General features: G+C 52.1%; 2 protein-coding genes, 1 long non-coding RNA gene and 1 other non-coding gene across 12 annotated transcripts; 1 reads left to right on the top strand and 3 right to left on the bottom strand.

The window, feature by feature from the left end:
- Positions 1–1,385: 1,385 nt before the first annotated feature.
- On the bottom strand, positions 1,386–1,472 carry TRNASTOP-UCA. The gene has a single exon. It is a non-coding gene; the product is annotated as a tRNA-Sec (tRNA).
- A 3,632-nt stretch (positions 1,473–5,104) lies between these two features.
- Positions 5,105–13,685, bottom strand: RTN2 (reticulon 2). 2 transcript variants are annotated; one of them, XM_045077151.1, is made up of 10 exons: positions 13,461–13,685; positions 11,491–11,535; positions 10,900–11,370; positions 10,533–10,793; positions 7,750–7,957; positions 7,267–7,405; positions 7,049–7,118; positions 6,865–6,911; positions 5,843–5,901; positions 5,105–5,611 (listed from the first exon to the last, which is right to left on the bottom strand). In XM_045077151.1, exons 1-10 carry the CDS (start codon positions 13,492–13,494, stop codon positions 5,530–5,532), a joined length of 1,416 nt encoding a protein of 471 aa, XP_044933086.1. In that variant the 5' UTR covers positions 13,495–13,685; the 3' UTR covers positions 5,105–5,529. The 2 variants fall into 2 exon arrangements, with proteins under 2 accessions (XP_044933086.1, XP_044933087.1); XM_045077152.1 differs by lacking the exons at positions 10,533–10,793; positions 10,900–11,370; positions 11,491–11,535; positions 13,461–13,685 and adding an exon at positions 9,641–10,180.
- Positions 13,686–13,894: 209 nt separating this feature from the next.
- On the top strand, positions 13,895–18,295 carry PPM1N (protein phosphatase, Mg2+/Mn2+ dependent 1N (putative)). Of its 7 annotated transcripts, none has more exons than XM_045077156.1 (6): positions 13,897–15,663; positions 16,412–16,529; positions 16,607–16,712; positions 16,799–16,859; positions 17,662–17,751; positions 18,026–18,295. In XM_045077156.1, the coding sequence occupies exons 1-6, from the start codon at positions 14,917–14,919 to the stop codon at positions 18,092–18,094; spliced, it is 1,191 nt and encodes a 396-aa protein (XP_044933091.1). In that variant the 5' UTR covers positions 13,897–14,916; the 3' UTR covers positions 18,095–18,295. The 7 variants fall into 7 exon arrangements, with proteins under 7 accessions (XP_044933093.1, XP_044933094.1, XP_044933091.1 ...); XM_045077153.1 differs by having other exon boundaries at positions 13,901–15,834; XM_045077158.1 differs by lacking the exon at positions 17,662–17,751 and having other exon boundaries at positions 13,895–15,834; positions 16,627–16,712; positions 18,029–18,295.
- Positions 15,711–18,029, bottom strand: LOC106007316. 2 transcript variants are annotated; one of them, XR_001182009.2, is made up of 3 exons: positions 17,749–18,029; positions 17,547–17,670; positions 15,711–15,837 (listed from the first exon to the last, which is right to left on the bottom strand). It is a non-coding gene; the product is annotated as an uncharacterized LOC106007316 (long non-coding RNA). The 2 variants fall into 2 exon arrangements; XR_006605830.1 differs by having other exon boundaries at positions 15,770–15,859.
- Positions 18,296–22,006: the final 3,711 nt, after the last annotated feature.

Here is a 22,006-nt window from a genome sequence, read left to right as displayed (position 1 = left end):
CACAGTACAGAGAGGGACCCAGATCTGTTGGGGATGATCTCAAGGGCACAGAGTTGGGGGAATCCATGAGCCCAGTGAGGGCACGTAACCTGGTCAGGGACTGCTGAGCTGAGTCCTGGAGGCTACACAGAGGACGTAGAAGGGGATAGAAAACGATGCAGTGAGCACAAAGAGGTTGGTGGGGAGAGGGCTTGATATAGTAAGGGAGCTAGAGGTTCACAGAGCAAAAGGTATGGAGAAATTGCTCAGCAAGGACCAGATTCTGCAGGCTTAAATTCCAGACTAAGAATTTAGATCATCTCTTTTGGGCACTGGGGAGCCATAGCAGGTTTGAGTGCAAGAAAGGTAGGGGCAGGCTTGTGCTTTAGAAAGACAGCTTTAACCACTAAGTTGAGGATAGCTGCTCTAAAGGGGCAAGACTGGGGCAGGAGACCAGGGAGGTTCTAGGGTGGGGACACTGATCTAGGGTGGGGAAGCCTGGAACAGGGGCAGGGCTATGAAATCAGAGAGGAGGATGGGAATTGAAAAGATAGGAGGAAGAACAGAGAGGACTTAGTGAAAAGCTGGTTTCAGAAAGACAGCACAGGGCAGTAGTAAATAGCTTGGGCCAGGAGTCTGAGAGCCTACCAAAGCTGGGTGACCTTGGACAAGAAGCTTCATTTCTGTGAACCTCAGTTTTCTCAGCTGCAGAATGGGGCTATAAGGAGTCAGGGAGCTCATGCATGCCCATGCCGAGTGCAGAGCGAAGGTGCAGTCATCACTATCCTTACTGCTCTTATTGGGGCCACTTTGATCCCCGGCTTGGAATATTCCCCTTTTCTGTTGGTTCATCCCCTCTCATCCTTCAATTGTCTGCCCACATGTAACACTGACATCCGACCTGGGCTCAGTTCTCCTTATTAGATGGCCTCTAAGTTCGATACTTGCCTTCCCAGTAGTTACCATCTTTGCAGTTGTTCACTAAATATGTAATTAATGGTTATTGAATGTTTATCTCCTTCCCTGGACTGAGAACACCGTGAGGCCAGGGTGGGGACTGTGATCAACATTGTATTCCCAACCCCTGGCACCCAGCAAATACTTGTTGAATGAGTGCGTGAATGAATGAATGAATGAATAAATGAGTATTTGACCGATGAATAAGTGATTAAATACGTGAGTGAGCACATGATTGAATGGGAGAATAAGCAAGCGAAGGGGAGAAATCCAGGATGACTTTCATCATCTTTTGGAATCATCTCTGATACTCCCAGTAAAAGTGATAATCCACGTGGGAAAGGAGACTCGCGTGGCGGAGATGGATGCGCGGGCAGGAAGAACCCTCTCCCTAACAATCATGCTCTAATGTCCAGTCTCATGGGAGTATGAAAAAGGGAAGACGGTATCGCCCGAAAGGTGGAATTGAACCACTCTGTCGCTAGACAGCTACAGGTTTGAAGCCTGCACCCCAGACCACTGAGGATCATCCGGGCAAGACAAGTCCTCTCCCACACAGCTATATAAAATTCAAAAAGTGTTATCTTTTTACAGTTATGGTCACGTATCTTGGGCGTGTGCAATATTGTTGACTCTGATATCTATAAATTCTCCCCAACTACGACATATATCCTTCCAAAATGTTACCTTTTTCTTGCATGGGCATGACTCATCCTCACTTTGGAAACCGCCTTCATTTGCATAGCGCCGCGCATGCTGGGAAGCGGCGTTCGAGGACGGGGGCCCCCTCGCTTCTAGATGTAAAAGTATCCGAAACCGTTTTTTTTCCAGGTGAGAAGTTTGTTTTTCAAGAGGAGAAAGTCATAAGTCGGCTTTCAGAAGCCCCTTCTCTGAAAAAATCCGAGTTCGAGTGAGCTAGTTCCTGCTAAAGTTTGATTTAGCCCAGCCCCGGAGATTCCGGGTCGGCGGTTATGGGGCTGGTGCGACACCTGCTGTTCCTTTTTGGAACTTCAACGACCTCCAGAGTCCTAGGTTCATTCAAATATTTGAGCGCCTACTAAATAAAGCCCAGGCACTGTTCTAGGCAGCGGCATGACAGAAATTCTGTCCCCATTGAGCTTAAGACACTAGGGATCATTAGTTTCTGCCTGTATTTTATAGCCAAGGAAACCGACGCTTAGAAACTGCTCGTACCGTACCCCAGTTCACACAGTCTAAATACCTGGGGGAATAAAACCTGTGCCATCCTGTCATTAGAAAAAAGGTGACCCTTCTATAATCTAAGTCATGGATCCTTTGACAAACGCTATCGTTCCAGAACACATGAAACCTACCCAGAGCTCCCATCTCAGAGTAAAAGTCAAAGTTCTCACCATAGCCCTACAAAATCCGTATACTGGGATACCTGGGTGGCTCAGTCGGTTAAGTGTCTGCCTTTTTATGATTCCATGGTACTGGGATCTCCGCTGAGCAGGGAGCCTGCTTCTCTCTCTCCCTCTGCCTGCAGCTCCCCCTGCTTGTGTGCTCTCTCTCTCCCTCTCTGTCAAATAAATAAAATCTTTCTTTAAAAAAAAAAAAAAATCCCTGTATGCTAGCTTTTTCCCTCCTCTGACACCATCTCCTAGTTTGCTTTGCTCATTTACTTGGCTTCTGGCATACAGAGTTCCTGCTGCACACACCAAGATCAGGAATGCTTCTTTCTCAGAGTCATTGTGTTTGCTGATCCCCCTGCCTGAAACTCCTTTCCCCCACATGTTCACTGACTCACTGCCTCCCTTCACTCTGGCCTCTGCTCAAATACCACCACCTGGTGAAGTCTTCCCTGATAAAATAACAAGTCCTCTTACTCCATCCCCTTTCCCTGATGGCTTCTCTCCATCCCTCTGAGCACCACCTGCCACGTCTGTTTGCTTATCCTCTGTCCACTCCCACTGGACTTATCACTTCCATGAAACTATGGACTTTGTTTTTGGCTTATTTCTGAGTCTCTACCGCCTAAAGAGTGCTTGAGAACTTAGCACATGCTTGGTAAATGTTTGTAGGGTGAATATAAGATTATTACATTATCCTTCTCTGAGCCCCGGGGTCCCCATCTGGAAAACAAGATTCGTACAGCTGATTTCACTAGAGGAATCATAGTGAGCAGATGGATATAAAAGTGTGAGGAGGCGCTCAATAAAGGCTGTTTCAAACTCCAGACTGTTTCCAGCTTCTAGGGAGGGTGGGCTCACTAGAAGCCAAGGACGGACTTGGGGCTTTAGCTATTCTTGGCCCCATAATTTCAACCAGTCCCTCTTCCTCCTTCATCCTTTTTTCTTTTTTTAAATAGTTTTTTGTTTGTTTAATTTTACTTTGATGTAATCTCAACTCCCAGTGCGGGGCTCGAACTCAGAATCCTAAGATTAGGAGCGGAACACTCCCCTGAGCGTGCCAGGTGTCCCCCTCCATTCTACGTTACAAAGCAACACTATCTTATGGAAAGTGTGAATAAAAGCATCTTTTGGAAATTTTGCTATTTTTTAATTTGGAAATTGAAAACATAGTCCCTGCTTGGCAGATCTAGATCCAAGAGAAGCCCCCTTAAGAGCTTTTTTTTTTCTTTTTTCTTTTTTGTTACATAGCTGCTGCTAGGCAACCCCTACACACACAGAGACGGGCTGTAACTACTAGTCCTACAACATCATTATCTATCTCCTAAAATGTGACATGCGTCGCTAGAGGCAAGTGTGATGATTTTAGGTGATGCACGAACAAACAGTTTAAATGTTAATAGTTTTGTGTTTATTTTTACTGTTACCTTCTATTCCTGGCAAGTGATACTGACTTCCTTGGTGGTGAAGTAACATTTCTTTTTAAAAGACATTTATTTTATTTTTAATTAACCAATTTAAAGGGAAATATTAGAAGAAAAGCAGAACGAGGGTCAGAAAGATCCTGAGGGTCGTGAGAAGATGACCGAGACTCGGGAAACAATGTCATAGCTCACAAGCAGGCTCTGTTTACGGGGCATTTAGTATATGCCAGGCCCTATGCCAAGGGCTTTCCACATCTATCCGGTTATGGTAACAGTTTTCCATTTGAGGAAACCGAGACCTTGAGAGGTGAAGTCACTTGTTCAAAGTCACACAGCCAAGAGGTAGTGAAGCCGGGATTCAAATCCAGTTCTGTGGGTCATTAGAACCCAGTCTCCTGGGTGACTGTGTGGCTCAGTTGGTTGAGCGTCTGCTCAGGTCATGATCCCAGGGTCCTAGGATTGAGTCCCTCATTGGACCCCCTGCTCAGTGGGGAGCCTGCTTCTCCCTCTCCCTCTGCCTACTGCTCCACCTGCTTGTGCTGTGAAGTAAATAAATAAAATGTTAAAAAAGGGGGGGGGGCTGGGTAGCTCAGTGGGTTAGGGCCTCTGCCTTTGACTTGGGTCATGATCTCGGGGTCCTAGGGTCAAGCCCTGCGACAGGCCCTGTGCTCAGCGGGGACTCTGCTTCCCCCTCTCTCTTTACCTTCCTCTCTGCCTACTTGTGATCTCTGTCAAATAAATAAAAATAAAATATTTTTAAAAAAAGAAAAAAAGAACCCAGTCTCCTGCCTCCTTTCTTCGTAGGTTTTGGAACCTGAGGCCCAGAAAGGCCACGAGGCCCTTTATTCCATCCCATGGTAAGTGGATAGAGAGAAGCGGTGGGATGAGAGACATTTGAGATAGAGGATACGCATTGTCTCCTGACTTACTAGATGTTGGGGCTGAGGAAGTAGGAATCCAGGGCCACACCGAGGTCTCTAGCCTGATGACAAAGTGGCAGAGCAGACATCCCTGAGCTGGAAATGAGATAGGACAATTAAAGGTTTGGATGTGTTTGTGGAGGGAGCCATCCAGAAGGCACCTGGGCACGGATCTGGGGCTCCAGTGAGAGGGCTGCTGGGTGGGCAGAGTGTGGGGATTGACTAGTGATGTCTGCCTTGGGCACAGGAACAGAAAACGGCTGTCAAAGGCTTGGCTAGCCCTGGCTCGGAGGGTCACTCGGCCTCTTCCCCTCAATCATTTCATAATATAGACAGATTATGAGGGAGCTCCTTCTGGATAGATGGGTAAAATTCCTCCTTGAATAGCACTTAGGTGCTTGTTGGTGCAGGAAGGTGAAAGCTGGAGGAGGCTGGAAGCACAGGAGGCCTTGGGTTTTCCACAGGAGTCTTTATTACAGTGTAAATCCAAGCTCAGGCCTTCCCTGGGCCCCATGCAAAGCCCTGGCTTTGGGGCTAGTGGTGTCCAGGAGACACCAATCTCTCACGGCGCCTCCAGCGGCGGGGTCACGGAAGTGCAGGGCGGGTGCCCTATCTAGGCAACTACAAGTCCCAGCAGGCGCCGCAGCCAAAGTGCTTCGCCTTTCCGGGACTCCTAGAGCAGAGCCTCTCGGGAGATGTAGTCCTGGCCGCTCAGGCAATTTCCACAAACTCCCTGGTGTGGGTGATCCAGACACCTGCCAGGGAAATGGCTCGGGCGGGGGTGGAGGTGGAGGGAGGGTGGGGATAGAAGGGAGGAGGAGTTGGGCAGAGGGCTGCGGGGGAATGGGGGCAGGCGTCGGGAAGGCAGAGACACCCCTTTCATTCGGCTTTGGCTTTGGCTCCGGAGACTGCAGCTGCTGCCGAGGCAAGGGCTCCGGACCCTGGGATCTTAGCTCGGATCCTGAGGGAGAAACAAGTGGGAGTCACAGAGGATGGCAAATGACCCGTAGGAATCAGAGAACTAAGGGGAAATCTGGATGGGGGCGGGGTCCAGGGGGCAGGATGGAGGACCTGAGTGGCCAAACCCAGCCCCTGCCCTCCCCAAGAGATTTAGAGACAGGTAATATCTGGGAAAAAAAGTTCCTAAACTTCCCCGGTCCCCATCCCATCCATCTCCATCCCATGCCCTTACTTGGCTTTGATGTGGCTCAACTGATTGGTCACCAATCCCACATACTGGTCCATCTGGGCCTGGGGAGACCAAGAAGGAGAGATCAGAGGGGTTCTTCTCCCTGATTCATTCAGGAGGCTGCTTCCTCCCCCTACCCCCCCCCCAATAAATGAGAAATTGGGGAGAGCGATCCATTACTCCACCTTCAACTCTAAGCCTGATAAAATAGTCTTGGAAGTCAGAAGTTCAAGCTGAAGTGTCAGTACATTGGGTCAAGTTCTGTGTGGGGAATGACGTCAGGCAGACACACAGGAATTTGCCAGTAAGTTCTGTTTCCTGAGCATGACGATGAATCTTCGAGGGAGTTGTACGTGCATGTGTCTGTGTGTGAGTCAGGTGAGAGTGTGGGCGCCATTGGTGTTGGTTGTCAAGTCTCTGAGTGGATTGACTTAAACACGAGTTTAATTCACAGTGTGACCAACTCTGAGAGTCTTGGGGCTTCCAGCACACGAGGGAGTTTGTACTCTCTCTGGTAGGTATGTGTATTGTTTGGGTCTCAGCTGTGTGGGGGAAGGGAACATCAGTCCATCTGCCAGTCTCTGGGTGGGATATATGTCACTTGGCCTCGGTTCTCTTGGTGTTCTGGGCAACAGCCGCTCCACTCAGTGTTGACTGTCCTTGGCAGTTTCGGGGTGAAAGCATCGGTTAGACCACCTGCCTTGGGTTGGGGCATGTTAGTTGGATCCTGGCTCTGCACAGGCGACACCAATCAAAACACTTCTCTCTGGCTGCTGACATATTTGTTAGACTTTAGCTGCACTGAGGAAGATCCACAGCAGACCACCTGGGACACACCTGTGCCTGACTGGGACATCTGTCAATCAGAGCCTGACTCTTCCTGGGGGGGAAATACTGGTTGATCCTCCTGTCTTTGGCTCAGACATCTGTCAGCAGGACACTGGCTGAGCGGTGGGGAAGCAGGGAGTAGTCAGACCACCCATGTTTGGCCAGGACACTGCCGACTGAGAGCCTGTCACACCCACCTGGTGTTGCCGATACAGCAAGGGGACAGTGAATAAACAGATCACTCCTGTAGGCACAGAAATGGGGGGAGAGGGCGTGTCAGGGTCCTCCCAAAGGATTAACAGTTCCATCTAGAACCCTGTCTCCCACCAAACCCCAATGACCCACCTCCCCACCCCGCCCCCCACAGCCTTCCCAGCTCACCCAGAATGAGAAGAGTCAAACCATTGAAGACGGCACCCACGAAGGTCAAGATGTAGAAGAGAAGGGCCAGCTAGGGGTGAGGGTCAGGGTCAGGGTCAGCAGAGTCTACAGGGCCCTCCCCAGGCCTGTGAACTTCCCCAGCAATGGCCCCTCCTACCCCCCAGGTGCAGCAAGGTGAATGCCGGGAACCCAGGAGGGAGTTGGGGTTTTAGGGGCACCTTGAGGGAGTCCACGAGGTCTTCTACCAGGAAGAAATGCCGCAGCTGGATGGCCACAGAGACCACTCGGGAGGCAATCTGCTGGGACAAACGTTCCATCTGCTCCCGAGTCAGGGTCAGGTCCACATCCAGATAGGCCCTGGGAGGACAAAGCGGTGTCAGACACGTCAACTGTGGACCAGCCCAGGCTGAGGGGTGTGGCTGGGACAAGGGCAAGAAATAGGGGTTTGAGGAGATGGCCAGATGTAGTGGGCTATGGCCAAGGTCAGGGGCAAGAGATGGGATCAAGGATTAAGGTTAAGAGGTTAGGATCAGAGGTTAGGGCTGGAAAGTCAGGGTCAGAGTCAGGTTGGACAGAAACAAGAACAGGAAGGGTCAGGGTCAGCATGAGTCGTGCCTGACTGGAGGTCAAGGGTCAGACCACCCCTTTGGTCAACACAGAGGTCTAGACAGAGGTCAAGGTCAGGGGCCAGGGGTTCTCACTGGAAGGGGTTGGCACCATCCCCCCGGTGCACAGCCTGCAGCACTTTTCGGTAAACCCTGAGAGAGATGGTGCCACAGAGCAGCAACAGGGCCACGTGGGCGGTCACAGACACGATGCTAAAGTGCAGGAGGCAGAGCAGGGAGACCATGAGGCCGGTGAAGACCACTCCTGATGTCCTTGTGTCCTTCCAGTACAGCAGGTCCGCCACTGTGGAAGGAGAGGGAGCTGGGCACTCAGGCTGGGCTTTGCACCTGGCCTGGCTGATCTTGATCTCCCACTTCCTGTCTCAGGGCTGAACCTTGACCTCTGGACACACCTGGCCTGCCCCTGAACTCAATTTCCCGATTTCTGATTATCTTGTTTTCTTCCCAGCTGCTTCCCCTCTTCTCTTAGAAAACCCAAGTTAACCGTCTAGCAAGTCCTGCCTATAGATCATGTGTGGATACAATTTTTGGTCATTACTTATGAAAAATGGAATCATTTATACACTTTTCTGCCTCACGCATAACCCACTCTTTTCCCTCCTAGAAGTCCCTCCTTGGCAGTTGGAAGAGCTCTTGATTCATTCTTTATAAGGGTTCCACAATATTCTGTCATGTGGCTGTGCCATCGTTCATTTCATTCAACATTTATCTATCGCTGGGTCATTCACTTGGTTTCTTAACCCCCATTCCTCAACAGTCTTGCAAGCACCAGCCCTCTACAGATATTCTTATCTTCCTGCAGAGAGTCTATTTCAGAGCTAGAATCCCAGAAAGAAATGGCTGGGTGGACTAGTTCTGTGTTTCTGAACATCATAAATACTATCAGATTGTTTGCTAAACCTGTTAACAATCTTCATTTCCATGAGCAACTTGAGCATGATCTTTTCCCAGCATCCTGCCCAGCAATGGGTATTATTGTTCTTTTTCTTTTTTTTGCCAACTTGACAAGTATAAAGCGGTATCTTCTTGATACTCCCACCCACATGCTCTTTTCTAAGTCCTACATGTATTAATAACAACATCCTCCTTTCTAAGCCCTGATTCAAATTTCTGACCCCTTTCTGAGATGCTAAATTCACCTCACAAGCCCAACCTGAGCCCTGACCTCTGGACTCCAATGTTTCTTCTTCTTCTCCCCAACCCCCCCAAATGGGCTCTGTGCCCAATGTGGAGCTTGAACTCAGAACCCAGGATCAAGAGTGGAGATCAAGAGTCGCAGGCTCTACCCCCTGAGCCAGCTGGGTGCCCCTCCAATGTTTCATTTTGCTCATCTAAACCTTAACAGCTTGACAATAATGTGATCCCCTCGCGGCTCTGAGCTGGAAGCCCAATATCCCTCCAGACCCTCCACACCCCCCCACCCTCACTCTGCTCAAATTCTGACCTGATCTGACTGGTCCTCCTCAGGGTCTGACTCTCCCCACTTCTGTATTGTTCTAACACACACCATCCCATCCACCTCTAACTAGGGCAGGCCTCCCCCTACCCGCCACGCAGGGCCTTCCCTTGTAGCCTCCCCAAGGCCTGTGCCAGTGGGAGGGGGAGGGGCCGGGTCGCCTGAGGCGGGGGCTAAGTTTAGGCACGCTGGGGGGAGGGGGAGGTGCCTGGCCCGCAGCTGTGCTGGCCTGTCCGGGTCCTGAGTGACAGCACCGCCTGGGCCTGAGACTGGGGGAGGGGGCCCTTCCTGCTCTTGGGCCCCAAAGCCTCGGCTCAGGGGAAAGGGGACCCCACGCTCACTCCACTCCCTCTCTAGACACCCCCACAGCCCCCCAGCTTCAGCCTGCAGCTCTGGGGAATCAGGAACCAATAGGAAACATACCCGCAGATTTGAGGGAGATGAGAGAAAATCTGGACCCCTTTCTCCATCCCCCAACCCCGGTCCCACCGGCCCGCTCCGCAAGCCCACCTTTACTCCCCATCTCTGCTCCAAGTGAGAGGCTGAGGACAGGACACTGCTACTTCTTGGGGATTTTGCCCACTTCAGTGGAACCGGGAGGGAGGGAGTAGGGGGCGGGGCCCCTTTGTACCCAGCCAATGGCTCTCCATAGAGGTGGGGACAGTTCCAAAAAGGGGTGGCTCTCTTTGTAAACACCCAAAAGCAATGATGTCTACAATCACAACGGCTGTTCGAGGAGGGTAAGTGTATTTTAGAGGAAGGCGGGCTCTATTTGCAACTGGCCAATGGATGCAGTCAGGGAAGAGGAGCGTTTTAAAAAGGCATAGAGTTTACTTGTAAATGTCCCATGGCCACAACCACAAGACAGCCTTATTTTTTCAGGGATTTGTCCTGTCCAAAATCAGCCTCTAGGAGGAGCACTCCAAAAGAGGGATTGTTTTTTTTCTAGCCATCAGCCAATCCCAATGCTCAAAGGCGGACTCACAGCTCAAGTGGGAGGGAGAACTACATAAAGAGCCAATGGCAACCTTAGAAAACTGGAAAATATTTTTTTGAAGGGCGGAGCTTATATCTAGCCAATAGCACCTCCTCTTCTCCACTCTCACTTCCTTCATGAGGTTGGTCCCTTTAAATTCCAACCCTCCAGGGGCGCCTGGGTGGCTCAGTGGGCTAAAGCCTCTGCCTTCAGCTCAGGACATGATCCCGAGAGTGCTGGGATTGGGCTCTCTGCTCGGCAGGGAGCCTGCTTCCCTTCCTCTCTCTCGGCCTGCCTCTCGCCTACTTGGATCTGTCTGTCAAATAAATAGATAAAATCTTTAAAAAAATAAAATAAAATAAAATAAATTCCAACCCTCCCACCTTAACTATAGTCCAAGGGAGTACCTTCACTCAGGCACTTTACCTAGAAGGAGTGGTTCCAATGTGAATTCTGATTGGTCCATGCTATCGAGGCACCGCCCCGTGATTGGCTCCCGCTCCAGATGCCCCCACTGCTCTTCCTCCTTCTGGTCCAGCGAGGGCTCATCAGGCCAAGAGTTCGAATCCCGGGATTGGGGTGGGGACGGGGTACCGGCCTGGGGGGTTCCAGAGCCGGGGCTGGGCTGCGGAGTCAAGACTTCCGGCGGCGGTGAGCACTGAAGGAGTCCAAGTTTTAGGTCCAGTTCTGGCGTGTTAGAAAGAGAAGGCTGTGAGCTTTCACCTTGGAGGTGCCCTGAGGAGAGACCACCCACCCCTTGTGGCTTTGGTCCTAGCACCTTCTGACATCTCACCTTTCCCAACCTCTCCAGCCTCCGGCCCGTCAGGCTCCTCGTCCTCTAGTGGGGTAGAGCTACTGGTGGCAGAGTCTTCTCTGGACCCCGCTCCCCGGGCTGCCCAGCCCAGCTGGTCCAGCTGGAGTCCTAGGTCCTCCAGGGGGCGTTCGGCTGGAGGGGCAGTGTCGGGGTCACCACGGCGCCCAGGTTCCGGGGATTGGCTCAGGCTGGGGATGCTCTCCAAGCTGTCGCCCAGGCCAGGCTGAGGGAGTGGGTCTCGCGGTTCTGAGATGGAGCGGCCCTGGGGCCGGGGGCGGCGTGCAGATGAATCCCGGCGTGCTCCAGAGCCCACCACACCGTCGAAGGCGATGTAGGAGAAGGTCAGCTCCCGGGGGGTGCCCCAGTCCTGCGACGTGGTCTCCTCTTCGTCGTCCTCTGAGAATTCTCGGGCTGTGTGAAGCTCCCGAAAATCTGAGTCGTCATTCCCTCCTGCAGTGAGCAAAGGAGGGTATGAGCTACTCTAAGCGGGACCCCGACCTACTCTCTTCACTCCCCTTCCCAGCTGTGAGCCCCTTTAAGTCCCGCTCTCACATTCACCTCCCCCCCTACCTTCTGTGGAGTCAGGGGTAGAGGACGCTGTAGACGGAGCTTCTTCTGCGAGAGGGAAAGAATCGAAGATTCTTAGAAGCTTAGACTGTCGGAATCACAGAAGTGTGCCAGTCCTGGAAACTTGGATGGTCCGAATTAAGGAATCTTAGAATATTTGAATCACAGGACCTTTAGAACATTCTACATACAGACTGTAAAATATTATATAGTGCTACCAGATGCTCAGCCTTATAAATTCAAATCAAGGAATCTTAATCTCAGGAATTTTCAAATTAGGAATTTTAGGAGGTTTCAATTAGTTCACTCTTTCAAAAACCATTTATTGAACACCTACTTTGTACCAAACACTGTTTTAGACTGAGAATACAAATGTGAGCAAAACAGACAAAATCCCTGCCCTCCTGGGGCTTACGTTCTCCTGGGGAGAAAGACAATACACACATATATGATGCTGGGTGCTAAGTGTGTGGGGAAAAATAGAGCACGGTGAGGGAAGAGAAAGTGAGAGGGTGCTATTTTCAGACAGGGTGGTCAGGAAGACTTCTTTGGTAAGATTACATTTGAATAGAGCCTTGAATGAAGTGAGGGAGCCATACAGATGTCTAGGAAAGAGTCTTCCAGGCAGAGAAAAAAGCCTAGTGCAAAGGCCCTGAGGCAGGCACTATCCCTGGCAAATCAGAGCAACAGAGAGGGGAGAAGAAATGATTGGAACAGAGTGACTGGGAGGGAGAACGGTGGGAGAGGAGGGCAGGTAGGTGGTGGTGTTAGGGATCAGGTAGGGCTTTCCTTTTCAAGCCCAGGTAAGGACAAGATTTTTAGAATGTTGGGATGATAACACTTTAATGTTGAAATAACAAATGCTTAGAATTTTGGCATCTGGACTCCTAGGACATGCAACTGGCCAGACCCGAGAATGCTGAAATTCTTAGCTTCGGGAACCACAGGGGTGTGAGACAGAAAATGTTAGACGAGGACTGTTAGAGCCCTGGTCTCAGAGATCACGAGGATCAGATAAGGTATTTTCAATTGTGGAGCTTAGCCCCTCAGAGCTAGCTTGGGGCTTTTTTCCTACATGAGATGCTCAATACTGTTTGGAAACTGAAATCAGATGCCCTTCCCGCCCCCCACCTCGTTTTGGCAGCTGGGGAATCGGAGGCCCAGAGTAGAATGATTGTCTTCCAGGGTTGCTACTAGTGGTAAAGCTCAGTAAGGACCCAGGAGTCCTGGCCCCAACCCAGGGATGGCTGTTTCCAAGGGGCAGGATGTCGGACAATTTGGGCGAGGTCGGGGCAGCCTGAGTCTGGGCAGAAAACGGAGGTGGGATGCGAAGATGGATGATGGAGGCTGGTGGTTAAATCCCTCTTCTCTATCCTGTTTGTACTTTTATTTATTTATTTATTTTTTTTTTTAAAGATTTTATTTATTTATTTGACAGAGAGAGATCACAGTAGGAGAGAGGAAGGGAAGAGATCACAGAGAGAGAGGAAGGGATGCAGGCCCCCTGCTGAGCAGAGAGCCCGATGTGGGACTCGATCCCAGGACCCCGAGATCATGACCTGAGCCGAAGGCAGCGGCTTAACCCACTGAGCCACCCAGGCGCCCCTCTCTATCCTGTTTGTACCCCTCCATTCAACTCCCCTCCCAGCGGGCTGCGGCCAGCACCACGGCGAAGGGACAGCTCCCGGAGAGCGTACTCATCTCTGGGTGGGGTCCGGCGCCATATCCCAGAGTCGGGCGCGACCCCCGTTAGCTATCTCAGTGCCCCCACCTCCGTCTTGACTCACTCAGGTCCTCCGGGTCAAGTTGCCCCCATCGGCGCTAGACTGCGGGGGGGAGGGGAGCGCTTCCTTTGTCTCTTTTGCCTCCTCCCCCATCCCAATTCTCCCGCGACCCTGCACGGATGGGTTACTGGGAAGGAGCCCACCCGGGCCTCTGGGCCCCACACCAGGCCTGAGCCTCCCCCTACTCACTGCAGTGGGCGAAGACCGGCAGGACCTGCCCCATGGCCCTCCTTCGGCCTGCATCGGGACCCCCGCCCACTCCGGCCACGCCGCCCTGGGCCTGGGGCCGCCGGCGCTCATCTCCGCCGCGCCCACGACGCCGCCGCCATCCTCGCCGCCTCCTCCTCCCGGGCCGCTACAGCAGCAGCAGCTACAGCAGCAGCAGCCGCGGCCGCCGCCGCCCTCTGCTCCGCTCGGCGGGGGCGGGCGGGGCCGCGGCTGGGAAAGCACTGCAGCGCGGGGCCGGGGGCGGGGCCAGTGGACCAGCGGGGCGGAACCTAAGGGCGGCAGGGGGGCGGGTAAACACAGAGGGGCAAGGGAGGGGGCGTGGCTTTTCTACGAAAGGGGCGGGGCAAGGTTATACTACTGGGAGGAAAAGGCGTGGAAGGAGGTTTGAAGGGCGGGGCCTGATGGAAGGAGGCGCAGCCCCTAGCGGAAGAGAGGAGGAGCCTAGGGTAGGGCAGGGGAAGGGGCTCCCGGGAAGCATGGTTGAAGGTGCCTAGAATAAGAGCGAGGATCTCAGAGTGGGTTGGGGCGGAGCCAGGGGAGGCATTCAGGAGAGGGTGTAAAGACTACCGCTCTGAGGTACGGTCGGAGCTGAGATCCTCAGAGTGAGTGGGATAGCGGGCAGGTGAAACTACTCAGAAAGTTTGAGACAAGGGGAGGGGCTCAGATATGAGTGGGGCTTAAGTTAATTTAGAATTATGCAGGTAGTTAGGCGACGTCAAAGACCAAGAAGGTAGAGGCAGGGCCTAGAAAAAATAAGAAATTACAGGCTGGGGAGGGGGCGCGGCCCAGAAGGTAGACGTAACCTACCGAGAGGGGACCAGGCTCTCCAGAATGTGGAGACTGGGACTGTAGTTAAGAGGAGCTAAAACTGCGGAAATTAGTAGCTTCTGAGGCTGTGTGCTTGAATGGATGGGTAGGACCTGGAACAGACGCAACTGAAGTCCCAGGGCAAGACCCAGAAGTGCAGGGTTCGAACAGAATAAATAAAGGACTTAAAGCTTTTGAAACTGGGGGCGGGACCACTGAGGTAGGAGGATCTTAGAGGGACCAAAGCTGGGACCCAAAGCTAAGAGTGTAGAGAACATTTCTAGAGTTCGTTTTCCTGCCACAGTTTACTTCTTTTACGACTCAGTTTCCTTTTCGTTAAATCAGAGATTATGTAAATAGTGGTAGCACATGGTAAGTGCTGTTTACTACTATTATTTTCCTGTGACCCAGATCCCAAACATCACTTTGAAGGTGCAAGAGAGAGGACACCCAGGAGTCCAGTCTCTTCTAGCAACTTGACTTGAGTGCAGGTCAAGGGCACAAGAAGGAGATTTAGGTGGTTTAAAATCTCAACGTGGAGGGGATTAATGGAGTGGGGGGGGGGGTCCAGGTGCAGAGGGTGGAGGCTTCCTGATCCCAGGGCTGAAGGATGGCTGCCTTCGCCCGCCTGCTGGAGCGTCTCCTCTGGCCAGCCTCTAAAAAACAGGAGTCAGAAGAGGAAGAGGAGGAGGGGCACAGGACTCACCACGAACCTCAGTCGCTCCTGGACGCGCCGCGATGCGTCCAGCGGCCGCACGGGGGTGCGGCAGCGTCTTGCGGCCTGAGCTTCGGGGCGAGCGCTGTGCAAGGCTGGCGCGCGCACATGGAGGATGCGCACTGCGTTTGGCTCGCGCTGCCCGGGCTACCTCCAGGCTGGGCATTCTTTGCGGTCCTCGACGGCCACGGCGGGACGCGAGCTGCCCTCTTCGGCGCGCGCCACTTGCCGGACCACGTGCTCCAGGCACTGGGCCCGGCGCCTGGCGAACCCGAGGGAGTGCGCGGGGCGCTACGCCAAGCCTTCCTGAGCGCAGACGAACGGCTGCGTGCGCTCTGGCCTCGGGGCGAGCCGGGGGGCTCCACCGCCTTGGCGTTGCTCGTCTCCCCGCGTTTTCTGTACCTGGCGCACTGCGGTGACTCCCGAGCGATGCTGAGTCGCGCCGGTGCCATGGCCTTCAGCACCGAGGACCATCGGCCCCTCCGGCCCCGGGAACGGGAGCGCATCCACAACGCGGGAGGCACCATCTGCCGCCGGCGCCTCGAAGGCTCTCTGGCAGTATCCCGAGCGCTGGGCGACTTTGCTTACAAAGAGGCTCCGGGAAGGCCCCCTGAGTTGCAGCTCGTTTCCGCGGAGCCTGAGGTGACCGCCCTGGCTCGCCAGGCTGAGGACGAGTTCGTGCTGTTGGCCTCTGACGGTGTGTGGGACGCGATGTCTGGTGCTGCCCTGGCGGGACTGGTGGCGTCGCGCCTCTACTTAGGCCTGGCCCCGGAGCTTCTCTGCGCGCAGCTATTGGACACGTGTCTGTGCAAGGTCCTGGGGGCGGGGCTTGGAGTCACTGAGGGTTAGAATTTAAAGGATCTAGGGAAAAAGGATTTTGAGGAAGAGGCTCCCTCAAACTAGAGGGCGTGGCCTGCCGGAGTGGGCAGGGCCAAAATATGGAGGGGGCGGAGACTGAGGGCTGTCTTGAAGCGAGGTGGGAGAGCCCTGTGGTGCTGGATAGGTAAGAGGGAGGGACTTATCAGAAAGGGCGAGGCCTTTCGGAACGGGACTGCCCTGGGTTTTAGGAGTGGGTCCTGAGGTATGATTAGTGCCAGAAGGAAAAGCAACAGGGTAGCGGAGTGGGAGGAGCTTCAGCGGAGGGGCAGGGTTCCGTGATAGAGTGAGGCTAGGACAGTGAGGGGGGCGTGGTCTAGGTGACTGGTTCCAGTCCGAGGACTTGGTTTAGACTGGCAGATGGGTGAGACTTGAGAGCAATGGGCCTAATCAGACGGGAGGAGGGCGCTAGAACGCTGAGATTGTTGGGAAGCTCCAATTCCAAGGACAGGGAGCCCCGTGCTGGGGCATTCATCTGTGTCCCACCAGGCTCCCTTTTCTCCACTTTCTGCAGGGCAGCCTGGACAACATGACCTGCATCCTGATCTGCTTCCCTGGGGCCCCGAAGCCTTGTGAGGAGGCGATCAGGAAGGAGCTGGCGCTGGATGCAGCCCTGGGCCGCAGGGTCGCCGGTGAGCCGGCTCCAGGAGCCTAGCGGGAGGGGTGGTCAGCGGGCAAGGACACTCCCGTAATCCTGCCTCCCTCTCAGAGCTGTGTTCGTCTGCTCAGGAGCCCCCCAGCCTGAACACGGTTTTCTGGACTCTAGCCGCAGAGGACATCCCAGACTTACCTCCTGGGGGAGGGCTGTACTGCAAGTGAGTGGGGGGGGGCTGTGAGGTGGGATGGGGGGAGAGGTGGTAGAAGTAGGGTCCCCTCCTAAGGGCCTCTCTCTGCTCTCCAGGGCCACGGTCATTGCTGAAGCTTATTCTCGGCTCCGCCAAGCCTCAGGACGCCGCTGGCAGGTAAGGACCCCATGTTCTTGAATATTGCTCTTGGAAGCCTGTAACCCAGCCCTCCTACTTCCTTTAGTGTTGGGGAAATTCAAGGCCAAATTAGACAAGGGGCTTGCCTGATATATTAATAAATTCTCACTCCTAGCCCTAAAGCATTGTGCTAGACATGATGGGGGCAGGGGAGAGAGGAAAGCAGAAGCAGAGAAGAGACTGCTCCTCTTCTTGAGAAATGTGTCCCCTGCATTACTCTGTAAAGCCCCATCATCCCAAGCATCACCGCTTCCGCCCATAAATAAGGCAGAAAAATTCCAGGAATGTTTACAACTAATCTCAAGCCCTGAATGTGCTACAGAGACCATCCGGGGACATCTCTGAGGATGGTCTGGGTCTTAGATAAGTGGTGAACTGGACTCAGAGAGAGCTTGGAGCTTTGGGAAGAGGTGGTGGGTAGAGCCACTACCTAACTAAACTAAACTAAGGCAGGGGATGGGAGCCAAGGAGGAAATGGGAGGGAGGGAGCCAGGGCTCAAGCCCCTAGTCCTTGGCAAGGTAGAAAAAGGAGTTCAGGTAAATAACCCCCACCTGGGAGTGATTGATGATAATTCCTCAGCAGCAGTGGAGGTGTTTGTCAAGATTGTTTGATTTGCAATGGACAGAAACCCAATTTCACCTGGGAAGGCAAAACAGGGAACTTACTGGGTCATGTAATTGAAGACTTCAAGGAGCGAAGGCAGGACTACTCCAGTTGTCAGATGATGTTATCAGGAACCACCTCTTAGTTTTACTTTCTCATCTCTGACATCATTTGCAGGCAGGATCTCTGCAGGAGGTAGCAGAGAGTTGCAGCTCTAGCCTCCTAAGTGCCAGGAGCCCAACATCCCCAGCGAAGAGAGCTCACCAGGTTCCTAGTAGCAGAAGCTCTGGTTCTGCAGCTGGTTCTCATTGGCCACCCCGGACCACCTGTCTGACCAGTCACACCATCCGGCTCTGACTGGCCAGGCTGGGTTGGATGGGGACGTGTAGCGCTTGGGGCTGAGATCCACTCCACCCAAACCTGATGGATTGGGAGATGGGGAGATAGGAAAATAGGAGTGGTGATTCCAGAATAGAGGGGGGCAGATACTGAGAACAAAGAGGAGATTCTTAGTAGCCATTTCCCACCTTCTTTGTTCCAGAAGGGCCCACGTGGGGCAGGAAAGCCCACTGGCACCCTTTCGGACTCTTCCTTGGACTCGGAGGCCTGACAGCTGTTGCCCTTTGGGGACCCTCCGCCCAGCCGGGGCCTCAAAGGAACTAAGGAAGAAAATTCTCCTTCCCCAGCTACACAGACCAGCGGAAGGAAGACAAACGGAGGGAGGAACCCCAGAATGCTTATTTCCCCTTCTCCTACTTCCCTCTCACAGAAAGTCTTAAGAGAAGGGAAATTCCTACCACCCTCTGAACTGGGGGGGGGGGGGGGGGGAAAAAAGAAAAGAAAAGAAAAAGAAAGAAAAGGAGGAAAGAAAGGGGAAAAAAAACCACCCTAAATCAAATCAAGTGTTTTTGAAATATTTTGAGCTAAATGGACCCTTACATGATCACCCAGTTCAATAACCTTCTCTTCCTTCCAATTTTTCATGTTTTGGGAGGAGTTACAGAAGAGTATTGATTATTAAATTTTAATGATATAGAACTCAAAATAAAATAAATTTCTCTTGTAGAAAACAAAAACAACCCAGACATTGTCTAGTCATTTGGCAGATGCGTACTGAGGCACCTGCTGTGTGCGGAGGGGGAGGGGCTGCTCTCAGCTAGGCAGAACCACTGAGATCCCGCCCCTTCCCCTCCCACGGCGGGGGGTGGGGGAAAGGCCACCTCCTCCTCTGTTGGGAAACACTGAACAAGGTAACTGAGAGTATCTCAGATACTGATAAGTGTCTCAAGGAAAATAAAACAGGAGAGGGTGATAAGATGTCTAGGGGGGCTACTTTGTTGGTTTTGGTGGGTTTTTTTTGTTTTTGTTTTATTTTGTTTTGTTTTTTTGATTGGGGAAAAAGTTCACCTGGTTCCAATTTCAAAGAGTGCAAAATGGTGTACAAAAATGAGATGTCGGGGCACCTGGGTGGCTCAGTGGATTAAGCCGCTGCCTTTGGCTCAGGTCATGATCTCAGGGTCCTGGGGTCGAGTCCCGCATTGGGCTCTCTGCTCAGCAGGGAGCCTGCTTCCCCTCTCTCTCTCTGTCTGCCTCTCCATCTACTTATGATTTCTCTCTATCAAATAAATAAATAAAATCTTTAAAAAAAAATGAGATGTCTTGGGACGCCTGGGTGGCTCAGTTGGTTAAGCAGCTGCCTTCGGCTCAGGCCATGATCCCAGGGTCCTAGGATCGAGTCCCACATCGGGCTCCTTGCTCGGCAGGGAGCCTGCTTCTCCCTCTGCCTCTGCCTGCCTCTCTGTCTGCCTGTGCTCACTCGCTCTCTCTCCCTGTCTCTGACAAATAAGTAAATAAAATCTTTAAAAAAAAAAAAATGAGATGTTTTGGGGCACCAGGGTGGCTCAGTCAGTTAAGCATCTGCCTTCTGCTCAGGTCATGATCCCAGGATCCTGGGATGGAGCCCCACATTGGTCTGTTTGGAGAGCCTGCTTCTCCCTCTCTCACTCTGCCTGCTTGTGCTCTCTCTCTCTCTCACACATAAATAAATAAATTCTTAAAAAGAAGAAGAAAAAGAAAGCATCGGGTTGCTCAGTCGATTAAGCATCTGCCTTCAGCTCAAGTCATGATCCCAGGGTCCTGGGATTGAGTCTAGATCAGCTCCCTGCTCAGTGGGGACCCTGCTTCTCCCTCTCCCTCTGCAGCTCCTCCTGCTTGTGCTCTCTCTCTCTGTCAAATAAATAAATAAAATCTTAAAAAAAGAAAAGAAAAGTCTTTATCCCCCCTACCCCTCAGCCACTCAGTTTTCCACCTGGGGTTTTAAACAGGGAAGCTCTCTGAGAAGGGGCCAGCCATGCAAATATCCCAGGGAAGCATTTCCCAAGGCACAGCCAGTGCAAAAACCTAGAGGCTGGATGGAACGTGGCATTTTCAAAATGAGGCTGGGGATGTCTTGACATGTCTATGACCATCAAATTGCCCATTCTCTATCCTATTGGTAACCACTGTACTGAGTTTGGCGTGGCTCTTTTCAGACCTTTTACTCTGTGTGTACACACATGTATGTGGGAACTTTGGTGTTTTCCTAACTATTTTCATACTGTAGATCACTTTAGTTATTTTTTTTCCCTCAGTGATACCTTGGAGACTAGTTTCACGCTATTTACAAACACCTCATTTTTTTCTTCACTGCTGCCCAGCAGTGTAGATAAGGGGATCTACAATGGTTTTCACTATCCATCCTCTTCTTGATTGACTTTTTTTTTAAGATTTTATTTATTTATTTGACAGACAGAGATCACAAGTAGGCAGAGGCAGGCAGAGAGAGAGGGAGGGAAGCAGGCTCCCTGCTGAGCAGAAATCCCGATGTGGGGCTTGATCCCAGGACCCTGGGATCAGACCTGAGCCGAAGGCAGACGCTTAACCCACTGAGCCACCCAGGCGCCCTGATGGACATTTTTTTTTAAAGATTTTATTTGTTTATTTGGCAGAGATCACAAGTAGACAGAGAGGCAGGCAGAGAGAGAGGGAAGCAGGCTCCCTGCTGAGCAGAGAGCCCGATGCAGGACTCGATCCCAGGACCCTGAGATCATGACCTGAGCCGAAGGTAGCGGCTTAACCCACTGAGCCACCCAGGTGCCCCGATGGACATTTTTTAAAAAAGATTTTATTTACTTATTTGACAGAGAGAGAGATCACAAGTAGGCAGAGAGGCAGGCAGAGAGAGGGGGAAGCAGGCTCCCTGCTAAGCAGAGAGCATGATGCAGGGCTTGATCCCAGGACCCTGAGATCATGACCTGAGCCAAAGGCAGAGTCTTAACCCACTGAGCCACCTAAGTGCCCCGATGGACATTTTTTTTCTAACGATTTTATATCTTTATATGAGAGAGAGAGAGAGAGATAATAAACAGGAGGGAGAGACAGAAGGAGAGGGAGAAGCCGATCCTGTAGAGCAGAGAGCCCCACATGAAACTTGATCCCTGGATCCCAAGATCATGACCTGGGTCAAAGGCAGACACTTAACCGACTGAGCCACCTTTGATGGACATTTAAACTATTTTCAATTTTTTGCTTTGACATCGCAGCTGCTTGATCCTTGATCAATCTTCTTGTGTACATAGGTCAGTCTCTCTGGGTAGGGGTCCTGCCACCTGTTTTTTTTTTTTTTTTTTAAGATTTAATTTGTTTATTTGACAGAGAGAGACAGCGAGAGGGGGGACACAAGCAGCAGGAGTGGAGAGGGAAAAGCAGGCTTCCCACGGAGCGGGGAGCCCAATGTGGGACTCGATACCAGGATCTCGTGATTGTGACCTGATCGGAAGGCAGAGGCTTAATGACTGAGCCACCCAGGTGTCCCTTGCCACCTGTTTTGTATGGCACCTGAGCTAAGAATGGTTTTTACAAAAGGATGGGGGGGGAGGGAATTTGTGAAAGACACTAAGTCTGATATGCCCCAAATACTTACTATTTGGACCTTTATAGAAAATTTTGCTGGGATGCCTGGGGGGCTCAGTCATTTAAGCGTCTGCCTTCATCTCAGGTCATGATCTCAGGATCCTGGCATCCAGCCCTGCATCAGCCTCCTTGCTCTGCAGGGAGCCTGCTTCTCCCTCTGCCTGCTGCCCCCCCTGCTTGTGCTCTCTCTCTCTCTCTTTCTCTGATAAATAAATAAATAAAATCATAAAGAAAAAAGAAAGGAAACTTTGCTGCCCAAAATGCCAAGGTGGCACACGAAAGCACTAGCTCTCCCACGAAAGCTGAGCAACAGAGAGGAGAAAAAAGTTGCCCGAGGTCACCCAGAACTGGGGTTCTCATTCTGCTGGATTGAGTGAGGTATAAAAACTGATCACGTCTACCCCCATACCCAAAGAACTCACAGCTGAGGAGACATAGTGGGAAATAATCATAACCTAGGTGAATTAGTGTTCAAGATGTCCCAGAGCAGGGGAGAGAAGGGGATATTACTCAGTTCTTTAGAGAAAAATTAATGTCAGAGCATGGCCTCGAAGGATGAGGTGAAGGAGGT

This window comes from Mustela putorius, unplaced genomic scaffold, assembly GCF_011764305.1.
Source record: "Mustela putorius furo isolate JIRA1106 unplaced genomic scaffold, ASM1176430v1.1 tig00000196_pilon_pilon_pilon, whole genome shotgun sequence".
Classification (NCBI taxonomy): Eukaryota; Metazoa; Chordata; class Mammalia; order Carnivora; family Mustelidae; genus Mustela; species Mustela putorius.
This window is presented reverse-complemented; position numbering and strand designations above follow the sequence as displayed.

Bases quoted from the DNA above. Each gene is read 5' to 3' on its own strand.
- PPM1N (XM_045077153.1), top strand. From the start codon at position 14,917: ATGGCTGCCTTCGCCCGCCTGCTGGAGCGTCTCCTCTGGCCAGCCTCT. The intron at 15,835-16,411 runs GTCCTGGGGGCG...CACTTTCTGCAG, and splicing joins TGGACACGTGTCTGTGCAAG to GGCAGCCTGGACAACATGAC. The intron at 17,752-18,025 runs GTTCCTAGTAGC...TCTTTGTTCCAG, and splicing joins CAGCGAAGAGAGCTCACCAG to AAGGGCCCACGTGGGGCAGG.
- RTN2 (XM_045077151.1), bottom strand. From the start codon at position 13,494: ATGGGGCAGGTCCTGCCGGTCTTCGCCCACTGCA. The intron at 7,119-7,266 runs GTGCCCCTAAAA...CCTCACCCCTAG, and splicing joins ACCTCGTGGACTCCCTCAAG to CTGGCCCTTCTCTTCTACAT. The intron at 6,912-7,048 runs GTGAGCTGGGAA...CTGTGCCTACAG, and splicing joins TTTGACTCTTCTCATTCTGG to GAGTGATCTGTTTATTCACT.